The 23,299-nt window shown below is 42.7% G+C and overlaps 2 protein-coding genes across 2 annotated transcripts; both read left to right on the top strand.

Moving 5' to 3' along the window:
* The first annotated feature begins 6,952 nt into the window (after window positions 1-6,952).
* LOC105923277 (heat shock 70 kDa protein 12B-like) lies at window positions 6,953-12,610 on the top strand. The gene is made up of 3 exons (XM_036138662.1): window positions 6,953-7,430; window positions 7,982-8,323; window positions 12,600-12,610. The coding sequence occupies exons 1-3, from the start codon at window positions 7,286-7,288 to the stop codon at window positions 12,608-12,610; spliced, it is 498 nt and encodes a 165-aa protein (XP_035994555.1). The 5' UTR covers window positions 6,953-7,285.
* A 1,510-nt stretch (window positions 12,611-14,120) lies between these two features.
* Window positions 14,121-22,812, top strand: LOC118563772 (heat shock 70 kDa protein 12A-like). Its single transcript, XM_036139666.1, has 4 exons — window positions 14,121-14,336; window positions 14,410-14,581; window positions 21,395-21,556; window positions 21,756-22,812. The coding sequence occupies exons 1-4, from the start codon at window positions 14,157-14,159 to the stop codon at window positions 22,358-22,360; spliced, it is 1,119 nt and encodes a 372-aa protein (XP_035995559.1). The 5' UTR covers window positions 14,121-14,156; the 3' UTR covers window positions 22,361-22,812.
* Window positions 22,813-23,299: the final 487 nt, after the last annotated feature.

Raw genomic sequence — 23,299 nt, 5'->3', positions numbered from 1 at the left:
TACCCCCGCGACCCGACCCCGGATAAGCGGCAGAAGACGGACGGACGGACGGACGGACGGACCAACTTCAGCCTACAGGGAGAGTCACAGAATTTCAATTCCCCATTGTGTCCTGTATATATTGCATGAATTGACAATAAAACTGACTGTTGATTTAAGTCTCTCATTTTCTGTGAGAAACACAGAACAGGAATATGGCTTTACTTTCAATATACAAAATTTGAGTAAAAGGATGGGATTCTCCCTATAAGAGAGAGGAAGCAATTAGTAAACACTTGGGATTTACAGTATATTTTTTGGGATTGAACTGAAAAGGGATATCAAAACGTTCTGCCTATTTCATGTTTAGGCTTGAAGTTTAAAATTGTACCAATCTGATGGGTGGTTTCAAAACTCTTGATGCAAGCTTGTCAAGTTAAAATGTAAGATAGTGTTGGAATGAAGCAGTAAATTTATTTCTAGTTTATTTTATCCACAGCTCTTGTACACGGTCGATAAATATAACACTCCTGGTTCATATTAACCTCTCTTTGACAGCTGTTATTATGACAGCCTCTAACTGTACAAACACTACTGGTCTTCCTCAAAATCATAATGACGAGTAATTTGGTAAAAAGTGGCAGCTAAACACTAACAGGAAGTGAGGAGTGCAAGTCTTGGACAAAAAATACGCTATCCCGCTGTCTTCCGTTGAAAATAGGGTGGATAAAGGTAGGAGATAACTTACATTTCACGCTGGTTCTTGACTATAACATGAATATGTATCTATTCTGACTGAAAACGGCATTATATGCCTCACCAAAAACACAGTCAAAAGTAAAAGTAATCATCTAAATTCCAGCCCAAAAAGTACATTTAATGGAAACATTTTAAAATAACGATATATCTTAATCATTACCTTATTTGCCAAGGATGCTTTGTATGGGTACCAACTTCAGCCTAAAGGAGAGGAAATTAATTAATAATTAGTAAGTCTGGTTTTGTGAAGGAAACTACTCATTTGGTTCACCAGGCAATATCTGGAACAATGTGTTTTGGGGATGAAACAAACTGAACGGTTTAACATTAGTCTTCGATAATTATACAAAAACGAGCGCAATTATTATGATGACGTGAATGCCAACCTCCAAAGCAAAAAGAACGCGCCATAATTCCCTCCGTTTTCAGGCAACATCTTCCTCCAGCGACGGGGAAACAGCTCTGCCATATCGTACTAGTTACATTTTTAATCAAATATCGACCTTACTGACAGAAACACATTTATAAGGAATACAAATGTCGTCACAAATTTTTTTATCATTATTATTCTTGCACTCACTCCATGTAACACGTGTTACATGGACCGCGTGTTACGCCGAATGTGTAAAATAAGGCGCAGACAAGCAGAAAAACCGACTCCGCTGTGGCATTTACACAATTAAACCACATGCAAATGTGTTTGGAAAGACTTAACCATCATACTTACACGTTTTCTTGGCTTCAGCAACCGCTCGCTCCACTTGCTTCCCGACCGCCTTGTTGGTTTGATTTTGCGTGGCTGGTTCCCGCTGACGTTTTGACGCACTGACGTCATTACGTTGCACGTCTCTGTGCATTCAAAGCTTTCGAGTATGGCAATGATGATCACTCAGAGAGTTTAAGTAGCACAAAATTATAAATGCATTCCTCGTTCGGAACGCTTAGTAACTTTAAGTTGGGTTTACTTGATAGTGGATTTTGATTGTTTTCTTCACAATACTTTTGAGTCAGTAGTAATGTTCGGGTTTACAGTGAATGAGAGAAGTTCCGTCTCCTCTTAATGTTTCTGCATGGTTTTTCATGTGCTTATATAAATTTGTTATGTTTCCACTGCGTTTAACCGGCTTTTTACAAACCATACACTTGGCATAGTTTTATTTATGGCATTAAAATATAGCCAAAGGCGCTTCTTTCCCTCTCCTCCATGTTTTTTTCTGCTCCGGTGGTCTCTCTCTCAGACTCTGAGCAGCAGCAGCTCGGTTGTTTGCATGTTGAGTGGAGACAGAGCATAGTGGGCGGGCCAGGCTGAGCCTGCATGCTGATTGGCTGGCGCCACTGAGCCACATAATGGTGCAAGATGGTGAAGAGAGGGGAGGGGATACAATGATACTTTGGTGAATCTGCTGCAGTAAGTGTGTGCGGGAGAGAATAAAAAGTGTAAATCTTTTTAAACGAATATTGTTCAATATCAATACCAGCGTTGGTATCAATAGTATCAATAATAGGATCGATCTGCCCACCTCTACTTTGCATATCCTGGTTGTGCTTCAAAAGATCAGACATCAAGGTCAACAGGAAACCAAGCAGTGAGTTCAGGGCCAAAATACATTTATTTGCAAATATCTGCATTCTTCTTCCAACATAGTGTTAAGATTGTAGGTGTAAACCCAAAACTAAGTCAAACAGTTACATTAAAAAGGGTTTATTGAAATTGTTCAATGCACAGACAGACCAGGAGTTTCTGACAGAACCAGACTTGAGCAGATGCTTCTGGAGCACACATGAACTGAAATCCCACAGCAGCAGAGAACAAGTGAGGTGATGCAATGATCTGGCTGTGAGTGGGTGAGTGAGGCAGGTATATGAAGGCTGGGGAACAGGTGAGCATCAAAACAAACCTACAAAAACCTATATCATGACACATAGGTGTTATAAATTCCAACATGGGAAAATTTAAAAGCATCTCAGATTTCAATGCTGAAATGCACATTTGACAAGAAATGCACAAAACAATGCTGTGAAAATGAGGCACAGGATCAGAGCCTCTGCAGAGGCTCCCCAGGTCCAGGTTCTTCAATTCTTCCTGATGTCACTCAAGGAGACAGGTGTGTGGTGGGAGCCTGCTGGAATAGAAACGGCTCTATGTGCTCAGCTAGCTAATCAGACATTTTATCATCCGTTCCACCACTTCGTCCCACTGGCAGAAAGTGTGGGAATTGTAGGAATTTGCCATAAGAAATGTAGGCAACAGTCAATCGACTATGAAGGCTACATCTAAGCTGATGATCCAACAAACCACACCGTAGAAGATGGCTGATGCCACCACAGAGTCAAAGAAGGTGTTCAGGAGCACCTCCCGCAGTCTAAAAGACCTCAGCCTCCTCAGCAGGTTGAGTCTGCTCTGACCCTTCCTGTAAAGAGCATCAGTGTTATGACTTCAGTCCAGTTTATGGTTCAAGTGAACGCCAAGGTACTGAGAAGAGTCCACTGTGTCCGCATCAGTTCCCTGAATGTTCCCCTGTGTCAGTGAGGTAGGTCTGCGTCTGCAAAAGTCCACCACCAGCTCTTTTGTTTTTGTTGTATTTAACACGGGGTGGTTCTGCTGGTTTCCAAAGCTCTGGATCCACTTTCTGCATCTGACTGTCTGATAACACTGATTATGGCAGGATCATCAGAGAACTTCTGTAGGTGGCAGCCTGGAAAGCTGATGGAGAAGTCTGCATTGTAGAATGTGAGCAGAAACAATACCAGCAGCACAGTTCCCTGTAGTGCTCCTGCACTGCAGATCAGCCTGTCAAAAACACAGCTACGTGTCCTCACATACTGCGGTCAACTAATCAGGTAATCCTTTATCCACTGGGACAGGTGGTGATCCACCCCTGAACGCTCCAGCTTGTCTTTCATAATACCTGGTTGGATGGTGTTGAATACACTAGAGCAATCAAAGAACATGATCCTCACCGTGCTTCCAGGATTCTCCAGATGGGGTAAAATTTAGTGCAGCAGGTAAATGATGGCATCATCCACCCCGATGCCAGGCTGGTAGGCAAACTGCAAGGGATCTAATGAAGACCTCAGCAGGGGGTGAAGATGGTTGAGGATCAACCTCTTGAGGGTCTTTATCAGTTGTGATGTTTGTGCTAAAGGCCTGTAGCTGTTGAGGTCTATGGGGTGTGTGGCACTGGTACAACAGAGGAAGTTTCCACAGCTGTAGTACTTTCCTCTACTTCAGGCTGATGTTAAAGATGTTTCCCATGATGCCACACAGCTCGTCCGTACAGCACCTCAGAAGCCTGGACCTGCAGCCTTCCTCTGTTTGGTCGTCCACAGAATGTTCCTCACTTGGAGCGTTGAGAAGGACAGGAGGGTGGAGAGGGGCTCATTAGTGGAGTCACTGAAGCGGAGGGGGTGGATGATAGCAGAGAACTGAAAGATGTGCAGTTCTGGGTGAAAGAACAGACAGGTGAGTGTATCTGCAGCATGTTTTTAAATTAGGGGTCCCCTCCTGGACCCCCTACAGTTTGCCTACAAAGCCAACAGGTCTGCAGACGACGCTGTCAACCTGGCCCTTCACCACATCCTCCAGCACCTGGACTCTGCAGGAACCTACGCCAGGATCCTGTTTGTGGATTTCAGCTCTGCCTTCAACACCATCATCCCAGCTCTGCTTCAGGAGAAACTGTCCCAGCTGAATGTGCCCTACTCCACCTGCAGGTGGATCACAGACTTCCTGTCTGACAGGAAGCAGCAGGTTAAGCTGGGAAAACATGACTCTGACTCCCAGCTCATCAGCACTGGTTCCCCCCAGGGCTGTGTTCTTTCTCCTCTGCTCTTCTCCCTGTACACCAACAGCTGCACCTCCAGTCATCAGTCTATCAAGCTCCTGAAGTTCGCGGAGGACACCACTCTCATCGGACTCATCTCTGATGGTGACGAGTCCGCCTACAGGTGGGAGGCTGACCATCTGGTGACCTGGTGCAGGGAGAACAACCTGGAGCTCAACGCTCTAAAAACAGTGGAGATGGTTGTGGAGTTCAGGAAGAACTCAGCCCCAGCTACCCCCCAGCTCTTACCGCTTAAACTTAAATCTCACTTAAACTAATTAAAAATAAAGTTTTAGCACTTTTCCTTTCTCAACATTTTTTTTTCTTTTTCTATGAAGCAACTAGTTTACAACTTTTTCCAAAAACTGGAATCCAAATTTCTTGGCACTAACAGAACTCCATACTTTACAGAAAATTTAAACATTACCAAACACTAACACGTGGGTCCAACCTCACAGTTCGTTACCGCTTTAATTTTCGTAGCAGGTCTGTTGAAGCTACGGTGCAACAACCAAGAATCCTCTTCAGTTCAGACGCTACATGAACGGAGCCTCACCAACAGGTTTAAGCTCCACCAGCGCAGGAAACCTCGGTTTTCTCTCCGTCGTTACTTCTCCACCTTAACCCCGGAGAAGCTTCTCATCAACGCTGGATCTAGTGTCCTCAGAGTCCTGGAGGCGTACAGGTCCTGGAGAGACGGAAGATTTCAGCCAATCACCTTCTCTGCAGACCGGATGAGACGCTGCAGTCTGCTCTTGTCCTTAGTGATGGCACCAGCGTACCAGATGGTGATGGAGGAGGTGAGGATGGACTCAATGATGGAGGAGTAGAACTGCACCATCATTGTCCTTAGCAGGTTGAATTTCTTCAGCTGCCTTCTTCAGGAAGTCCATCCTCTGCTGGGCTTTCTTGGTGAGGGAGTTGATGGTCAGCTCCCACTTTAGGTCCTGGGAGATGATAGTTCCCAGGAAGCAGAAAGACTCCACAGTGTCGATGGTGGAGTCACAGAGGGTGATGGGGGTAGCTGGGGCTGAGTTCTTCCTGAAGTCCACAACCATCTCCACTGTTTTTACAGCATTGAGCTCCAGGTTGTTCTCCCTGTACCAGGTCACCAGATGGTCACCCTCCCACCTGTAGGCGGACTCGTCACCATCAGAGATGAGTCCCATGGGAGTGGTGTCGTCAGGAACTTCAGGAGCTTGACAGACTGATTACTGGAGGTGCAGCTGTTGGCATACAGGGAGAAGAGCAGAGGAGAAAGAACACAGCCCTGGGGGGAACCAGTGCTGATGAGCTGGGAGTCAGAGTCATGTTTTCCCAGCTTAACCTGCTGCTTCCTGTCAGACAGGAAGTCTGTGATCCACCTGCAGGTGGAGTAGGGCACATTCAGCTGGGACAGTTTCTCCTGAAGCAGAGCTGGGATGATGGTGTTGAAGGCAGAGCTGAAATCCACAAACAGGATCCTGGCGTAGGTTCCTGCAGAGTCCAGGTGCTGGAGAATGTGGTGAAGGGCCAGGTTGACAGCGTCGTCTGCAGACCTGTTGGCTCTGTAGGCAAACTGTAGGGGGTCCAGGAGGGGATCTGTGATTTATTTTAGGTGTGAAAGCACAAGGCGCTCAAAGGACTTCATAACCACAGAGGTCAGGGCGACGGGTCTAAAGTCATTAAGTCCTGTGGTCCTTGGCTTCTTGGGAACAGGGATAATGGTGGAGGATTTGAAGCAGGCTGGCACGTGACATGTCGCCAGTGAGGTGTTAAAAATGTCTGTGAACACTGGAGACAGCTGATCAGCACAGTGCTTCAGGGTGGATGGAGACACGGAGTCTGGTCCAGCGGCTTTCGGGGGTTCTGTCTTTTGAAGAGTATGTTAAAGGACAAACTGAGAGTTATCCTGAGTTATCCTGGGGGAGTGGTGGCCTAGTGGTTAGAGTGCTTGTGCTCTGAGAAGGATGCAAATACCCAGTTCGATCCCAACTGACTGCCACTCTGGGTCCCTGAGCAAGACCCTTAACCCCTGATTGCTCCCCAGGCGCCGCACAGTGGCAGCCCACTGCTCCCTAAGGGGATGGGTTAAGATGCAGAAATGGTTTTTTCCATTGTGAGATCAATGAAGTTCAATTATTATTGTTGTTATTATTATTATTATTATTATTATTATGAGTTTCTGACTATCCTGCTGAACATTTCTGCTTCTCCTCTAAACTTAAATCCATCCCATCATTACAGGCTGGTGACAGGAAGTCACTGAAAACATTTCTTTGCATTTGACTCATCAGTTTTTTTTTTTTTTTGTCAAGTAAGAGGCAGAAGTGATGTTGTTCATCTGTTAGTTAAAAAGTAAAACATATTTATGGATAAAGATGCTGCTGAACGATCCCATTCCTGCTCTGTCAGCATCCATTCTACAAACTCCTGGTCATAAAATCCTGAGTTACTCCTTGTGACTGAGGTGGTTCTCTCCTGGAGTTTTACTGAGGCTCCATTACTGTGAACATCAACATGATCATTTCTCCTGCTGTCTGTGCAGCTGATCTTTTGTGTTTTTCTCAGTCTACAAGGTGGAGGTGGATTCAGGAGTGGAGTCTGTTCTGCTGCCCTTTAAGACTACAGTCAGTCTGACTGGAGGTGTCACAGTAACGTGGAGAAACAACAGGAACAGGGTGGTCGACAGTAATTGCTTTAAAGAAGATCAACAACACAAGCAGTTTATAAACAGAACAGAGATGAAGGAAAGTTATATATTTAGAAACTTCAGTTTGACCCTGAAGAATCCCACAGACAGAGACTCAGGAACATACAGCTGCACCGTCTATGATTACAAGTCAGGAAAAATCCTGGCTAAGAAACAAGTGCTGCTCAAGGTCAAAGGTCAGTACTGTAAATATAGATCACATTTTATTCATGATAATATCTTTAATAAAACTAGAATAAATAGTGTTTATTCTGAGTCATCAATATGAAGGTTAGAATGAGGATAAATGTGACAGAAATATAATATTTGTTCTAAAGAAACTGATGTAATCAAGAATAGAAACATGATTCATTATAGATGCTATGAAAGAAAATATATTTTCTGGGTTTTATATAAAATCATTAAATACTGAGGAGTACCAGTATCCATCCTTTCCTCCATACCCAATTCTCCATTCAGGATGGCCTGGAGGGGCTGGTGTCTATAACCATTGGGTGAGAGGTGGGCTACAGCCTGGATAGGTCACCAGTCCATCAGGACAGGAGGACAAGGATAATCTGTGGAAGATTAAAGATTAAATTACTGAACTTTAATGCTTCAGTTTAGATTTTCAATTGCAGGGTTGAATTAAAACCACAAACATGTTTCTGGTTTTAATTCAGTGGTAATTTTTTACTGTAAGGAGTGTTTCAGTCTCTAACCATCTTCTCTTTCCAACCACATGAAGCTGACTCTCTGATCATGGCCATAGACTTTGGTTCAGGATACAGCGGCTACGCCTTCAATCTAAAACCCAGAGAGGAAGGAGGTGAGACCCAGTTAAAGAGATGGGGTAAAGAACTTGGACTGGACTCCCTAAAGACTCCAACCTGCATCCTGTTTGATGAAGATAAACAATTCCTGAAGTTTGGTTATGAAGCTAAAACAGCGTACAGCAACATGAGACGAGAAGAAGCTGAAAAACATTATTTCTTTGAAGACTTCAAGTGGAATATCCTGTACATAGTAAGTAACATTAAAGATCTGCAGCCAGAGCTTCTTCTGCCTTGGACCCTGCTGTGTCCTCTATGTCCAGACCTGTCTTCTCATTTAGCAACTGTGTCACTTTCTGAATTATCTCAGAGTTTAAAGCTGAAATCTGACCCTTCACAGATTTCCTCCTACAGTCAGGGAAACAGGATCTACTTTAACAGTTTCTAGGCTTATTTATTTTATCTTAAAAGTTTTATGAAATTATTCATCCCCCTCGACAGATTTAGAATAAAATATTTTTAGAATTTTAACCGTCTGTCATCTCAATTCAAGTTTTCATTAGTAAGAACTGTATCAATGTTCTATTTCTGCCATCTTCACGCTCCGAATGAGGGACTGCTGCAAAGTTAACAACTCAGTGCAATCAGCTGGATTTCCTTAGACAGAAACTTTGAATCAGTTGTTTTAATAAACTGAGTGAGTCTCACATGTTGACCCGTGTCCAAGTATTAAAGGAACCGCTGATGGTCCAGATCATGTCAGACTGGAACCATGTCAGAGCGCTACGACGCCTACATGGTTCACATGGAGTGGAGATAACATCACCAGGAGAAATGTTTCCTGGAGGGATTATTCCTGGAGCTCCAGGCTGTGGACAAAGCTGCAGAAACATGGAAGAAACTCATGATCTCATAAATGTTATAATCTTCTGCAGCTCCTCATTAGTCCACTAGATCAACCTCATTAAAAACAGATAACCTGCTGTCAGCAGACTACAAATCTTACTTTGAAGAGAAATTAATTTTCTGAAACTGTAATTTTATCCCTAATTTTTACTTCAAATACAAAAGCCGTAACTTGTGCAATTTAAAAAATAACCATGCAGTTATTTGTCCAGACATGGAAACTTATTTTTTAAACACAACTTCTCTCCAAAGATAAACTACATGTGGAACATTAGAGACAAAACACAGAAACTAATTTAGGTTGTAATTTCCTAAACGTTTTAAGAAAAATTTAGATTAAAACCTCTTTTCCAACAGTGTTCTGGCCAAGTCAGCAGCATAAAACAATCAACTCGTCTAAAAACAATAAATACACATTTTAGTGACTTGTTCTTAAAACAAAAACGGACCTAAGCCACGGTGAGGCTGCTGACTGGCACTCAGTTGACGCGTCAACTGAGGTTCAGGTTCTGAGCAACTTCAGGTTCTTGGCTTGCAGAGAATTTATTGATCCAACGCTCTCACAAAATACAAATTGTAACATTCCACACTGGCTTACAACCAAAGGATGTTACATTTGCCACAACGCAGTGATCAATAACAAAACAACAAAAACTACTGCAACCGGCGACGCTCAAGAAACTGTTTCCACCGCAATCAGCACCTGCTGTGCGACTACCTGTGACTCCATTTAAACAGATGAATTATACAATTACCTTTAATAACATAACAGAGACATACCAAAAATGAAACAAAATACACCCCGTTATACCACATTTTGTGCAGTTTACCTCAAACAACTAATTTTCAGCTTCTGTTAGCAGACACAGCTTAGAGACAGCTCTTTCTAGGATGTTTGTTTTTGTCTGTAGATTCACAGAGCATACCAGACCTTTGTCTGGAAAGGTTTCCAACACTCTGCCTAAAAGCCAAGACCCTCGTGGAGCCACCGGATCCATTACAATAACTATATCTCCAGGGACAAAATTTCTCTTCTTTTGGTTCTATTTTTGCCGCTCTTGCAACTTTAAAAGAAGCCATATCCTTCAGATCGTCCAGCCAACCTATCCATTGGTGGCTAATCTCGGCAGGTATGCCGTCGTCCCATCCACAATGTCTTCGGCAGAGTTCATGCAGCATAACCTTTGCTGGCAGCGTCACCCAGGCCACCACAAAGATTAGATATAGTCTCTATCCTCTTCAGCCACTTTTACCTGATAAAACATGGACTTAATATCTCCCATGAAGGCTACTGGCTTTTATCTGAATCTGACAAGAACTCCCAATAGTGAACTCGTCCGGTTTGGGCCTTGAAGAAGCTGGCTGTTGAGTGAAGCTCCTTTAAATTCAGATGAGCAGTCAAACACAACCCTCAGACAACCTTTTTTGGGATGATGTACAGCATGATGGAGAATATACCAGATGTTTCTGTCATGAATTTGTCTTTGGATGAACCCAGAATACACACCACCCACACGGAGCTGGTTTTCTGAAAGTTTATTGGATGGAGGATGAGTTGTGGAGGAAGGAATCCAGAGAGGCTGTACTGGACTGAAACAGGAGGTGAGATGGGAGCAGGGGCTGAAGGACCAGAGAGAGTTCTTTTAGACGTAGGGCTGTGTCAGACCAGAGGTGCAGAGTGAGACAGTTCTTGGAATGCAGGGCTGCTGGAGTACAGGGGAAGCAGGCAATCCAGCGACAGCAGAGAGCAAACTAGGAGCACAGGGGTAGCAGTAAATCCACATGCATGTCCAAATGTCTCTGAGGAAGGTGATGTCACATGTTCTGTTGGAAGTGTTCACTTTCTTTGCCTTTTCTTGATCTTTCAGGAATATGAAGCACTGTAGGATGATTCTGACCACACTCTTTCCAAATTAAACGCCTGTCGCAATCTTTGCTCATGTGTCCACTACACAGGCAGCCAAAGGACATCCTCATCTTCATAAATTTAATTTTATCACAATGCTTAATTCTCTGCAGCTTTAAACACTCTTCCAATGTGTGAGACTGGGAACAACAGATACATTTATTTTCAACCTTCTCCATCAAGTTCTGGTTTTGTGGAATTCATATTTAACCTTTAGCAGTGTCAACGGTAACACCAGTAGCAAAGCTGTCGCCTGCAATTCTGCTGAACTTGGACTGAGACTTTGACATTCTTTAATGTGTGACCACTTGTTCTGTCCTGAATATCCCTAAAAAGGGATCAGAGATGATCTTAACTTGACGTTCAAGATATTAAACAAGATCTCTAAAGCAATTTTTTCAAAACTTCATGAGCTGTTGTCCTCCACCTTTCTCTGTATTTAAATGGAAACTTGGTTACAATTGCTCTCATGTTGGTTGGCATGTTCAGCTCTTGCATGTAGTGAAGCTCCTCCATGACATCACAAGCCTTTTCTCGGTTTCTATGTGCCTGCTGCAATGACTTCACATGCTCTGATTTCATTGTAGGCCAATCCAAAGCCTTCTCCAAATAGGCTGCAGCAATCCTGTGTTCATTTCCAAAGTATTCATTCAAAAGCCATTTAGCCAGTTGATAACCCCTGTCAGGAGTCATATATTGGCAACTTTTCACTAATTCTCTGGGCTGACCCTTTGTGAATTGTTCCAGAAAATACTGAGCATCTGCATTACTAGCTTTGGTTTCCCCTCCATGTTCAAAGGTTCTGATGAAGTTTCTGTACTGGAGAGGATCCCCATCAAATACTGGAATCTCACTGTCATGATTTCTCTTAGGATGAACCCGGACAGAGCACGCACGCACACAGAGCTAAAAATAGAGAGTTTATTGCACAGAAGGTGGATAATGGCAGGTGAAACCAGAGATGCAGGACTGAACTGGAGCAGGGGTGTAGATGTGTGCAGGAGCTGGGAAGCAGGACCAGAGTCACGGCAGAGTGAGTACTTGGAGGCCCCAGCAACAGCAGAACCAGCAGGGTGAATACTTGCAGGCCAGAACCACAGCAGGGTTAGCAGCTCCACCTGAAGTTCAGAGGTGAGACAGGCTAAGTGCAGCAGCAGGCAGAGATTAACAAGAGTAAAACCCAGGCAGGAAACAAAACCACTAGCAGGAGCAAACCAGGTAGACAGAAGAGGAGTGAGTGGAGTCTGATGATGGACCAGCAGGAAAGTGAAGGCAGAGGGAGGCTTAAGTAGGGAGGCTGGCAGGTGAAGTGAGTTCTGACTAATTAGTGACTGACTGCAGCGGGAGTAAGAGGAGGAAACAAAAACTAATAGTAAATAAAACCAGATCAAAACTAAACCCTGACACTCACGAGTAGGTAAAGTCAATAAGCGTTGCTGTTGTACAAGAGTTGAAGTGATTTCATTTTGTTTACGCATTATGGTACATAAATCTCCTTGTATTTGTACAGGAAGTTGATGTGATTGAACAGTTGAGGCAGGATGCTCATCTTGTACTGACAAATGATCAGTTTGAGTTTTTACCAATACTGTTTTCTTGTGTTTCTCCTGTCTTGATCCAACGGTGCACATCTTCCATTGCTCCTCAGTGCATCCGTTCACTTTCCATGAATCTTTATGTTGTACTGGGAGATAACTTTGTGGGACTGAACTGTGAATCCAAGTTTCAAAGGGTTTTGCTTCAGCGTTGAGTTCTGTTTCTTGTTCTTGTCTCCTTTGCAGATATGAATTAATTCCATCTCCTGGTTCTTGGGCTTCACTTGAAAAGTCTGAAGCATTTTGTTGCACAGATAGTTTAACTGTTGATGCAGCAATTTCAAAATCAAGCTCCAGTTGCTCCTTTTTCCTTCTCAGCTCTGTGTCTTCTTTCTCCAGAGCATTTTTTTCCTTTAACATTGCAGCTCGAGCTAGAAGTGCAGCCCTTTCTGCCTCGGCTTTAATACGATGCCGACTTTTAACACTGGATGAACTCTTTTGGTGAGAACCCTTAATGGAAACATTTGATATGCTGTCCTCAGGACGTACATCATCAGAAACACCACCATCTTGTTTAGTTTCTCGACCACTGTTTAACATGATCAATAAAACTTTTTTTGCATTCTATATTTCACCTTCTTCAACAGACAAAAGAATTATGACCATCTTTTGCTTCTTCACACAAATACATTTTTCCAAGGAATGTTTTACCTCATTAACCCTTTTTTCATGCACATGTTCTTCAGTTATCTTTCTTAGATTTTTAATCTTGTTTAATTTATCCTCTTACATTTTGCAAGTTATTTTTTTTTTTCAACAATAGCTTTTGGTGTCATTTTAATCGTTCTTTTAGTTTTGACCACTTGAGTTTCTAGTGAATGTCCCACCTCACTAGAATCAGCATCAGCGGCCTTTTTTTCAGCCAACACTTCTGATTTACTTTCAATAATGTCCTTTATTTTCATTCCGCAATAAAGCCAGCAGTCACCCTTTAATAATGTTTAGTCCCAGGATCTGAAAGAAAGTGGGGTTTTTTGTGTTTTTTTTTAACATAGCAACATTGACAACCAAGAAGAGGTCGGAATGTTTGGTCACTGCTTCTATATTTTATTATTTTTCATCTTTCCTGTCTGGTTATTTCAGGCACGATGAAGCTGGTTGCCTCCATTTGCTCCACAGAAGGAAACCTCTAGATTGAATCTTAGTTTTATAATTTATTTAATTAAATCAGGACTTTCTCTGGTATCTAAACAGACACATTAATGAACTAGGAACCAGTGTTTAAATAACCTTTAACATTTTGTGTTATTCTTGGTCACTGCATCTAAATTATGGAACGATCTTCTCTCCATATCAGAGGAGCTCAGACCTGGAAAATTTACAATCTCTGCTGAAGACCCACTTCTTTGCTGTTGTGTTTATTTTATCCTGTTTACAACATTGTGGAAAAGCAGAGACTTCCTTTATAAATGTGATAAATAGATAAATGTGACTTAAAATTGAACCATAAAGCCATCTACAACACATAAGTTTAGTATTTTAAATCAAAGATAAAAACAGAGAATCCAGCTCTGATCAGTTTTTCAAACCGGTAAAATCAGTTTGTTTGTCTTTAAATCTGTTATTCAGGCAGAAAAACCTGAAGGAACAAAATAACAGTTTCTGTTTGGACCGGCTTTAAGACTGCAGTAGTTTACCATCAGTAATCTGACAAACTGACCTGTTAATGGATACAAACTAACAAAATGAATCTATTCACAGGACCGCTGGTATTGGGGAATCACAGCAGCCAACAACAAGGAAATGAGGCTCCTGGAGGTTTTCACAGAAGTTCTGAGGTTCCTGAAGGACGATGCTCTGAAAACCATCAAACACCATCCAGCAGGAGGAGAGATCTCAGCCTCTGACTTCACCTGGGTGCTGACTGTTCCTCACAGCTTGAAGGATCTTCCTAAACGACTCATGACAGAAGCTGCTGTTCTGGTAACATCATGATTTTAAGAGTCCAGCAGCTCTGAAATGTTCAGAAGAATCAGACTTTTTATTTCTCCTCCAGGCAGGTCTTGTAGGAGAAGACACTAAAGACAAACTGGTGTTTGCTCTGGAATCAGCAGCAGCTTTGGCCTGGTGTTTGAAGCCTCCACCTGATGGCTTCATCACACAGAACCACAGCAGAACCTCCCAGGATCAACCTCCAGAACCAGCAGGCGCTGGTACCAGCTGTAACGGTACTGTCTGGATCTATAAAGTCTGTCATACAAACATTCACCATAAAACAAGCTTTGGTCTGAATTATTAATGATCTGTTTGATCCTGTTGATGCTGATAACTTCTGTTAATATTTAAGTTTTTGTTACATTTTTGTTTAAAATGTTTCAGACCATCAAATAATTTATAATCAAAGATAAACTGAATAAATACAAATAATATATTAACCTATAATTTAAATAATATAATGATATCCAAACCAATCTGTGTGGAAAAAGTAAATTTCCTCCTAAATCTAATAATATCCTCGACTCAAAAACCTTTTTTAGTTTCAGGAATAAATCTTTTTAACTCTGAGGAGGAATTTTGTTCCACTCTTGTTTGCAGAATATTTTTAATTCAGCTTCATTGGAGGATTTTCCAGCAGGAGTCGATGTCTGAGGTTATTTCACAGCATCTTAGACTGATTTCAGTCCAGACTTTGACTAGGCCACTCTTTTATTAAACCCTCAGAGTCAGACTTGCTACTTTGCTTCAGTTTCTCTTGAAACATCAAAGACTTTCCCAGAAATCTTGGGGATCAATCAGACTTTTTGTGGGACGGGTCTTTGTGTTCTTTTGGACCAGCAGTGGTTCTGGCCTTAAACTCTCCTATGGAGGCCATTTTAGCTCAGTCATCAGTATTTATCTTTAATTAAAGTTTTTTATATGTGTTTAACATCTTCAGTTTATATATATTGATGTTCTGGTTCTGGCCACGGGGCGTTTGGGGTATAAATTCGTGGGCTTAGGGAAGACCAGGATGCTGGTGGTGGTTCTGTGGTTTTCTACCAGTCTGTCAGTCAGTCAGGCGTCTGTCCAGCAGTCCTGCAGGAGTCCTAGCAGGAGAGGCAGCAGGAGGCCTGGAACATGGACCTTGATGTTTGTCTGCCAACTAGGAATCAAACCAACACACAGAGCTGCATTTGGATTTGGATTCTGTACTGAGTCAACCAGAACCCCCATAATGCATCAGGAGATTATCTGAGTTACATTTGCCTTTAGTCTGGAAGCCGATCAGCTGGAAAGTTTGCCTCGCCCTCATTGTGTCTCACAGACGTAACGATTTCTCAGGCAAAGCAGGGAGAGACGAGGAGAACTGAGAACTGGACCGAGGCTTTATTAGGAACCACAGACCACTAAATAACTTGCTGTCTCCATGTTCAGAGCAGCCATTGCTCTCCTGTAGTTTACTCCCAGGCTCCCCCTGGTGGTGATAATGAACATTACCACGTTGCATTCACAGCATCATATTTTAGTAGATATAACAGAGATCTGAACACTACAGTTTCCTCCCTGTAGACTGAACATTAACTCTGTTTTAACATGAGTTCTTGAAGCTGTTCTCCATTTCTTTAAGTCTAAACGTTGAGCTGCTCTAATATTTATCTTCAGATGCTCCACGCCTCTTGAACTCTGAACAGTTCCTGCATCAGTCCTGACTTTGCTGCCTTTCCTCAACAGCAACACTTTCTGTGTCCGTTACATCACTGAGTGGATCAGATGAGCAATCCCAGTTTAATGCAGCATTTGATGCAACATCTTCTGGAATCCCACACTTCCTTTCTGCCTCCAATGTTTCATTCACACGTCTCTTAACACATGTTCCATTTACCATCAGCATGTAAGTTACAGGACCCAAAACATCAGGAACTGCTGCATCAAGCATTTCTCTCCCTGCTGTAGTTTCTCAGCAGGACTGACTGACCCACAGAGAAGCTCCTGACTTTCCTTTTGTCCTTTGAGCTCTTTGGATGCTGTGCTGGTTGGGAAACCTGAGAGAGTTCTGGTTTAAGCAGAGAAAACCTGGTCATGGTGCCGTCACCACAGACAGGTGTGGAATGAACTTTCTATAGAAACTCAGCAGAGAGAGAAAGGATTTCAGTTCTGTGATAGTTGTAGGTCCAGCTGCTTCAGCTATGGCTTCATTTCTCTGTCATTGGGTGAATTCCCTCTGCATCAGTAACATGTCCAGCTATGAGACACTAGGCTGGAAGAACGCACATTTTCCTGCTTTAACCCTCAGGTTGAGCTTCTTTAACCTCTAACGCCTCTTCCAGGTTTCTCATGTGGCTTTTGGCGTCACGTCCTGTGATCAGTTTATCATCCAGATAACAGAGAACACCATCTAAACCCTGAAGAACCTGGTCCATCAACTCCTGAAACATGGCAGCAGCTCTTGTAACTCCATCAGGAAGTCAGTTTACTGAACAACCTTCTGTGTGTTAATATCCATGTAGTGTTCAGCTCTACCTGCTGATCTGCCTGTCATAGATCCAACTTTGTGAAGTTCTCACCTCCAGCTGGTTGTAAATAGATCCTGTGGTTCTGGAATAGGATCCTGATCCACTTCCAGCAGAGGGTTGATTGACTCTTTATAATCCCCACAGATCCTGACTGATCCACTTCAGGAATGTTCAGTGTGGGTGTCGCCCGTTCACTGTGATCAACAGGAGTTATAACTCCACCTGCTTCCATCTGGATTAACTGAGTTTCTGCAGCTTCCTGAAGGGCATAAGGGACAGAACCGGGTTTATAAACTAGGTAATCCTCCCTGGTATCACTTGTAGTTCTGCTTTAAAACCAGTGACCTTGCCTAGAGCTCACATACCTCTGAGTATCTGTTCCATAACTCCTCTAAACTCTCAGTAGTTCCTCCGTTTACAGGAGACCAATCCAGCTTCAGCTGTTTTATCCAGTCCCTTCCAGGAAGGCTGGACCATTTCCTTCTACTAGCAGCAGGTTCAGTGTGAGATTAGTGCCTCTGCAGCTCAGTCACAGTAAGTTTACCTTTCAGCCTCAGTGACTGTTGGCTCTAAGGTTTTAGTTCACAGTTTCAGCTTTTTAAATTTACTCTTGTACGGTCTCTCAGATTTCACAGAGACAGCAGCTCCTGCTTCCATCTTCAGCTGCTTCCCATTAACCCTTACATTTACAGAACAAGGTTTATCACTTTCTGCTCCACATTCAGGACAAACGTTTGCTATTCCAGTTTTTCCAGTGAACAGTTCAACACTAAAGTTAATGTTTGGTTCTGATTCACAAAGTCTGGAACAGAGTTTTTTCTTTTCTTTAGCATAAGCTAAATGACATCACTGTTGGTTCAGCAACATCAGAGCTCTGTGTTTCCTCCAGAAAACATCCTGTTGTTGATGGAGATCCTCTTCACTACAAATCATTAATCAGAGCCTCTGAGAACCTGGAGGATAAATCATCAACTGGACTGTTTGCACTTTCTAGAACAATCCACCAGGGGGCAGCCTAGAGACCTTGTAGCTGCCAGCGTTCACCATCAGAGCTGAGTTTTCTCACAGCTAAAAGTTTTCTGTCTGAACATTTTGGAAACTAAAACAAATTACACATGAATATATGGATAAAATTAACAACTCATTAAAAATGAGGAAAAATCACTACAAACATTTTCACTGTTTTTATAGTGATGCTTAAATCTGACAGAACATAATAGCACAGAGGAAAGAACTGGATTTATCATCAAATATGAGGAACTTCATCCTAAAGCTGCCAAATAAAATGAGAAATGGAGAAATGTGGCCTGAGACTTGCAGGAGAAAAGAGGTCAGAGAGTTATTCGCTGATCTTGTTGCTTTCATTGATAAACAAGTTAAAGTTGCATTTGATCCATTTATTATTATCCTGGACCAAAAACAGACCAACTCTAAAAACACTAACAGCAGCTTTACAAAGCAGAAGAAAACAGGAAGCAGTTTTATTACAAATGTTACTGCAGTGAAGAACGAATGAATACCCGGAAATAAGAGAAAGTTCTACAAAACCCACAGATGCTTCTACTGACTCCTAAGTAATTTTAAAGTAATATTTTAAGTTAAACAAGAATCAGAACACAGAAAAAGTGAACTTTATTAAGGTAAATTAATGTATTTTGGTTGTTTAAAACTGGGACACATGAGCAGAGACTGCAGAGGTCTTCAGGACGGTTCTGGACGTCACTGAGGACATCTCAGTGTCCACATTGACCAGGAAGCTGCAGGATGGTCCTCCAAACGTCCACAGCATCCTCTGAGTACTACCTCCACAATGACTCCAAGCTGTAGCCATATCAGGATGATGATGATGATGATGATGAAGATCACTCAGTCCTTTCTATCATTGCTGTCCAGGTCAGGAGTCCAGAAACTAAGACAACTGTGCAGATTTCTGCATTTCTGGACCCGGTCAGCAGAAACACATTTTACACAGAAAGTTTGACCAGAAAACTGCTGTTGAAAGACAAAATAACAAGGATTCAGTTGTGAACAACGGGACATAAAGACATCATGAGAACAAACATCATCTCTGGTCTACAAGTAGCAGCACTTGATAAAAATGGTTTCATTGAACCTCCAGACGTTACGACACAATAAATAATTCCTGTTTCAAGGTGGAACTCCACAACTGGAGGATGGAGACAAGTGGCCGTACCTGCAGCTCCACAACATGGATGCTGATGGAGGTTTGCTGATTGGCAGAGAAGCTCCTAAAGTAAAGGAGCCGTGGAGCTGATGAAGAGTCAGGACGAAGGCCCAGATGCAGTCTGGACCAGAGCTGGACGGCTCATCAATGGTCCACTTCAGAGTGAGAGGAACCAGACAGGCTGCCCTGCTGCCACTGCTACCAGGATTTCTGCTGAACATCTGGAAACAACGTTGACTGAACAATACCATCATGACTTCAATGAAAAAACATCACCAGAGCAGATTGAAACGTCCAGAGAAGAAATCAAGTTTCTGAATATTATGAACAATCCAGAACAATGAACTGATGGACATTATTGGACTGACTTCCCCTTTAAAGCTGAAAACTGCATCTAACCAGAGAACCTCTGGACTGCAGAGCAACGTCTTCAAGGCTGGAAGAGAAAGTTTGAGAAGAAGAGCTTCAAGAAGGATTACATCTCATTAATGGAGGACCTGATCTGTGATGGATCTGCTGAAACTGTTCCTGATGATCCCTGAATGGACGGTGGAGGAAAAGTCTGGTATCTACCCCACCATGGTGTTTATCACCCAGAAAAGACAAACTGGTTGTTTCTGATTGAGCTGCAACATTTAAAGGGATTTCTCTGAACCAGCAGCTGTTAAAGGACCGGACCATCTCAGCTGTGGGACTTCTTCTAGCTTTAGACAAGAGTCCATTTCAGTTCTGGTAGATGTTTCACCAGGTCCATGTTCCAGAGAAACAGAGAAACTTCCTTCACTTCCTCTGGTGGCCTAATGGCGACACTTCACTGATTCCCATAGAATATCTGATAAAGTCCATCTGTCTGGAGCCGTGTCCTCTCTGAGCTCTGCAGATTATGCAGGAAGAAAACCAGCAGGAGACAAATCCCAGCAGTTTGCAGCTGAAGTGGTCGATACGATCCAGCAGGATTTTTATCTGGATGATGGTTTAAAACCTCTGAGGAAGAGGAAGCAGTAACATTTATTCAGGATTTTAAAGCTCTCTGCAGTAAAGGAGGATTCAGGCTCTCCAGGCGGCTCAGTAACAGCCATGCAGCGCTGCAAACATCTCAGACAACAGAGCAAAGGAAACGTTGGAGATGGATGGAGATGAGCTTCCAGTGCAGCGGCTCTTGGACTGCAGTGATTCCCTCAAAGTGATGCATTCAGATCCAGAAGCTCACTTCCAGAGCGCTCCATAGAAGAAGGGGAATCCTGTCAGCAGTGAGCTCACTGATCTACTGGGATTTCTGCTCCCTTCATCATCGCTGCCAACCTGCTGCTACAGGAGCTCTGCAGGAGAAACCTGGGCTGATGATGCTGTTCTCCATCATTTCTCCAGACCATGGACCAGCTGGAGGATCTGGAGAGGAGATCAGAGTTTAAAGTGGATCGTTGCATGAAGCCTAAAGACTTTTGTCCTGTTCTAGCAGCTCCTCCACTTCTCTGATGCCAGCCAGGTGGGACAAGCTACAGTTTCCTGTTTAAGTCACAGAATGAGCTTCATGATGGCCTCACATTCCTCCTGGAAAGACCAGAGTTGCTCCAAGCAGACGACCATCCCTGGTCTGAAGCTCACTGCAGATGTCCTCTCTGTTCTCATGGACCAACTGCTTCATGGAGAGTTACATCTGAACCCTGAGACCTCTGTTTTCTGGATTGACAGCACCTCCGTCCTGAAATACATCTGCAGTGAAGCAAAGAGGTTCATAGCTTTGCTGCTAGCAGAGCGTCCATCATCAGAGAAGCTGCACCAGCGGACCAGAGGAGATATGTGAGCTCTGAAGACCATCCAGCAGATGAAGCATCAGGAGGGATGAGAGCAGAGGAAAACAATCCTCTGTACTATATTTTTTGTACATTTCTCCTGTTTTTTAAAACTTTTCAGTTTTATTTCTTCATCAACTCCAATCTCTCCCCGAGTCTCATGACTTCAGAGAAATTAAATGTTTCTGGTTAAATGACATTTTTTAAATGGAGCCTCATCTCAGGCCTCAGGGCTTTATTATCAGACGTAGCATCACCTCCTCTAACACTGAATCATGACACCTTCAGCATCTTTTCCTCCAATATCTGTCAAAGACGCGTCACTCAGACAGAAAAACTCTCCCTGTCCATTTTTACTGCATTAGTTCACCTTCTAAGGTTGGTCTGATGGAGCTGCTTTGACTCAGAGTCACTGATCTGGAAACTTCTCCAGAGTTTTCCAGCATCACAGACTCTGGTGACAGAGATGGTGAGAAATAAACCGACCTAAAAACCTCCAGCTGAGCCTGAAGCTGAAAACACTGAACATGTTTCATCCTGCAGCTCAGTGAGGTTTCTGTGTTTGAACAGATCCAGCAGGAGGTACAGAACCAGGAGAAACCAGAGTTCTGCTGGAGACCCAGAACCAAGATCAGGTGGCAGTTCACTTTAAGAAGGAACCAGAAGGAACCAAAGTTCTGCTGGAGACCAGAAACCCAGACAGAAAACGTTACCTTGTTGTCGACTGTGGAGGTAAATGTTAAACACGGTTATTTAAATGTTTATTGACAGACGAGCTTTAAAATCTTTGTTCACACTAAGAATCCAGATAAATGAAGATTGATGTAAACTTTTAGATTATTGTTTGCTGGATGTGAGTTTGAATGTGAAATAAGTTGTTTTCTGAGATTTCTCCTTTATTCTGTTTTATTCTCTTCCTGTTTGTCAAAAGATCAAATTACTAACATCATTGCTCATGAAGTCCTGGAAGGAGGAGCCTTGAAGGAGCTTGGCGGGGTCATTGTAAACAATCTGGGAGGACGAACTGTGGATGAAAAATTCAAGAAGTTCCTCAGAGAGATTTTCTCTGATGGAGTCTGGAGAGAATATGAACAAAACTTCCCCAGAGAGGTTCAGAAAATGATGTTTGAATTTATCCGTCTCAAACATTTAGATGAAGATGTTCAGATCAGCTGCCCAGATACCCTGAGAGAACGAGCTCAGAGAGAGAAAGACATTGAAACGTTCTTTGCTTCAGTGGAAGGAGCTTCCTGGGAGGATGGAGTCATCAAAATCTCCAGAGACAAACTGAGGTCTTTCTTTGATGACAGTCTGCTGAGAGTCATTGACCGTCTCAACTATGTATTAAATAAAAACTCCAACATTGGGTTTATTGTGTTAGTGGGGGGCCTTGCTGAGAGCCAGATGCTCCGTCAGTTCATCACTGATCAGTTTGGACATCAGTATAAAGTCCTGTGTCCTCTTAGACCCCAGGAAGTGGTCCTGAAAGGAGCCGTAGAGTTGGGGAGAAACCCAGAGTTGGTCCAGTTTGACTGAATTGTTTTTACTGAGAATCATTTTCTGTTTTTGTTGCTGTGATTTATTTCCATGAACAGTTTTTAGCAAAGGAAATGTTAAAATGTGTCAACAAGTAGTTTTAATCCCTGATTTTTGGTTCTACAGAAGAAAATATTTATCTTTATGGAGGACATCGCTGATGGAAGAATGATGTACTGTGGTCTATAATTCAGAGCTGATTCTGTGGTAAATCAGTGGATTCTAGTATAAATACCTGATGATGAGAATAAATAACTTAATTAACAGAGATGCTGTTATTAAAAATATAAACTCAGTTCCAGTCAAATTGGACAATGTTTAAAATGTAAATAGAAATTAAATATGATTTGCAATTTCTGTTCAGTTTATGTTGAATATGCTACAAAAACAAGATATTTAATGTTCAAACTGATAAACTACATTCTGATCAGTGCTGCACTTTATGCTGTAATGCTGCCCTTTCATATGCTGTATGCAACGAAATTTCGTTCCGTATGCACTCTGTACATACAAAATGACAATAAAGTTGTCTAAGTCTATTGTTCTTTTATACAATTATTTTTCATCTGATCCCTGCAACACGTTCCTAAAAGCTGAACAGGTTCTGTTTACCACTGTGTTGCTTCACTTTTCCTTTTAACAGCCAATAAGCTTCTGGGAGCTGAGGACACTGATTGTTGAAGCTTTTAGGAGGAAATCTTTCCCATTCCTGCTTGATGGACAACTTCAGTGTCTCAACAGTCGGGGGTCTCTGTTGTTGTATTTTGTGCTTCATGATGAGCCACACATTGTCAACAGGAGACGGGTCTGGACTGCAGAACCGTCTAGAACCTGGACTCTTTCTCTACGAAGCCACGCTGTTGTAACAGGAGCAGACTGTGGATCAACGTTGTCTGGCTGAAATAAGCAGGACGTCCCTGAAAAAGACGTTGCTTGGAT

This window comes from Fundulus heteroclitus, chromosome 7 (genome assembly GCF_011125445.2).
Source record: "Fundulus heteroclitus isolate FHET01 chromosome 7, MU-UCD_Fhet_4.1, whole genome shotgun sequence".
NCBI classification, from domain to species: Eukaryota; Metazoa; Chordata; class Actinopteri; order Cyprinodontiformes; family Fundulidae; genus Fundulus; species Fundulus heteroclitus.
This window is presented reverse-complemented; position numbering and strand designations above follow the sequence as displayed.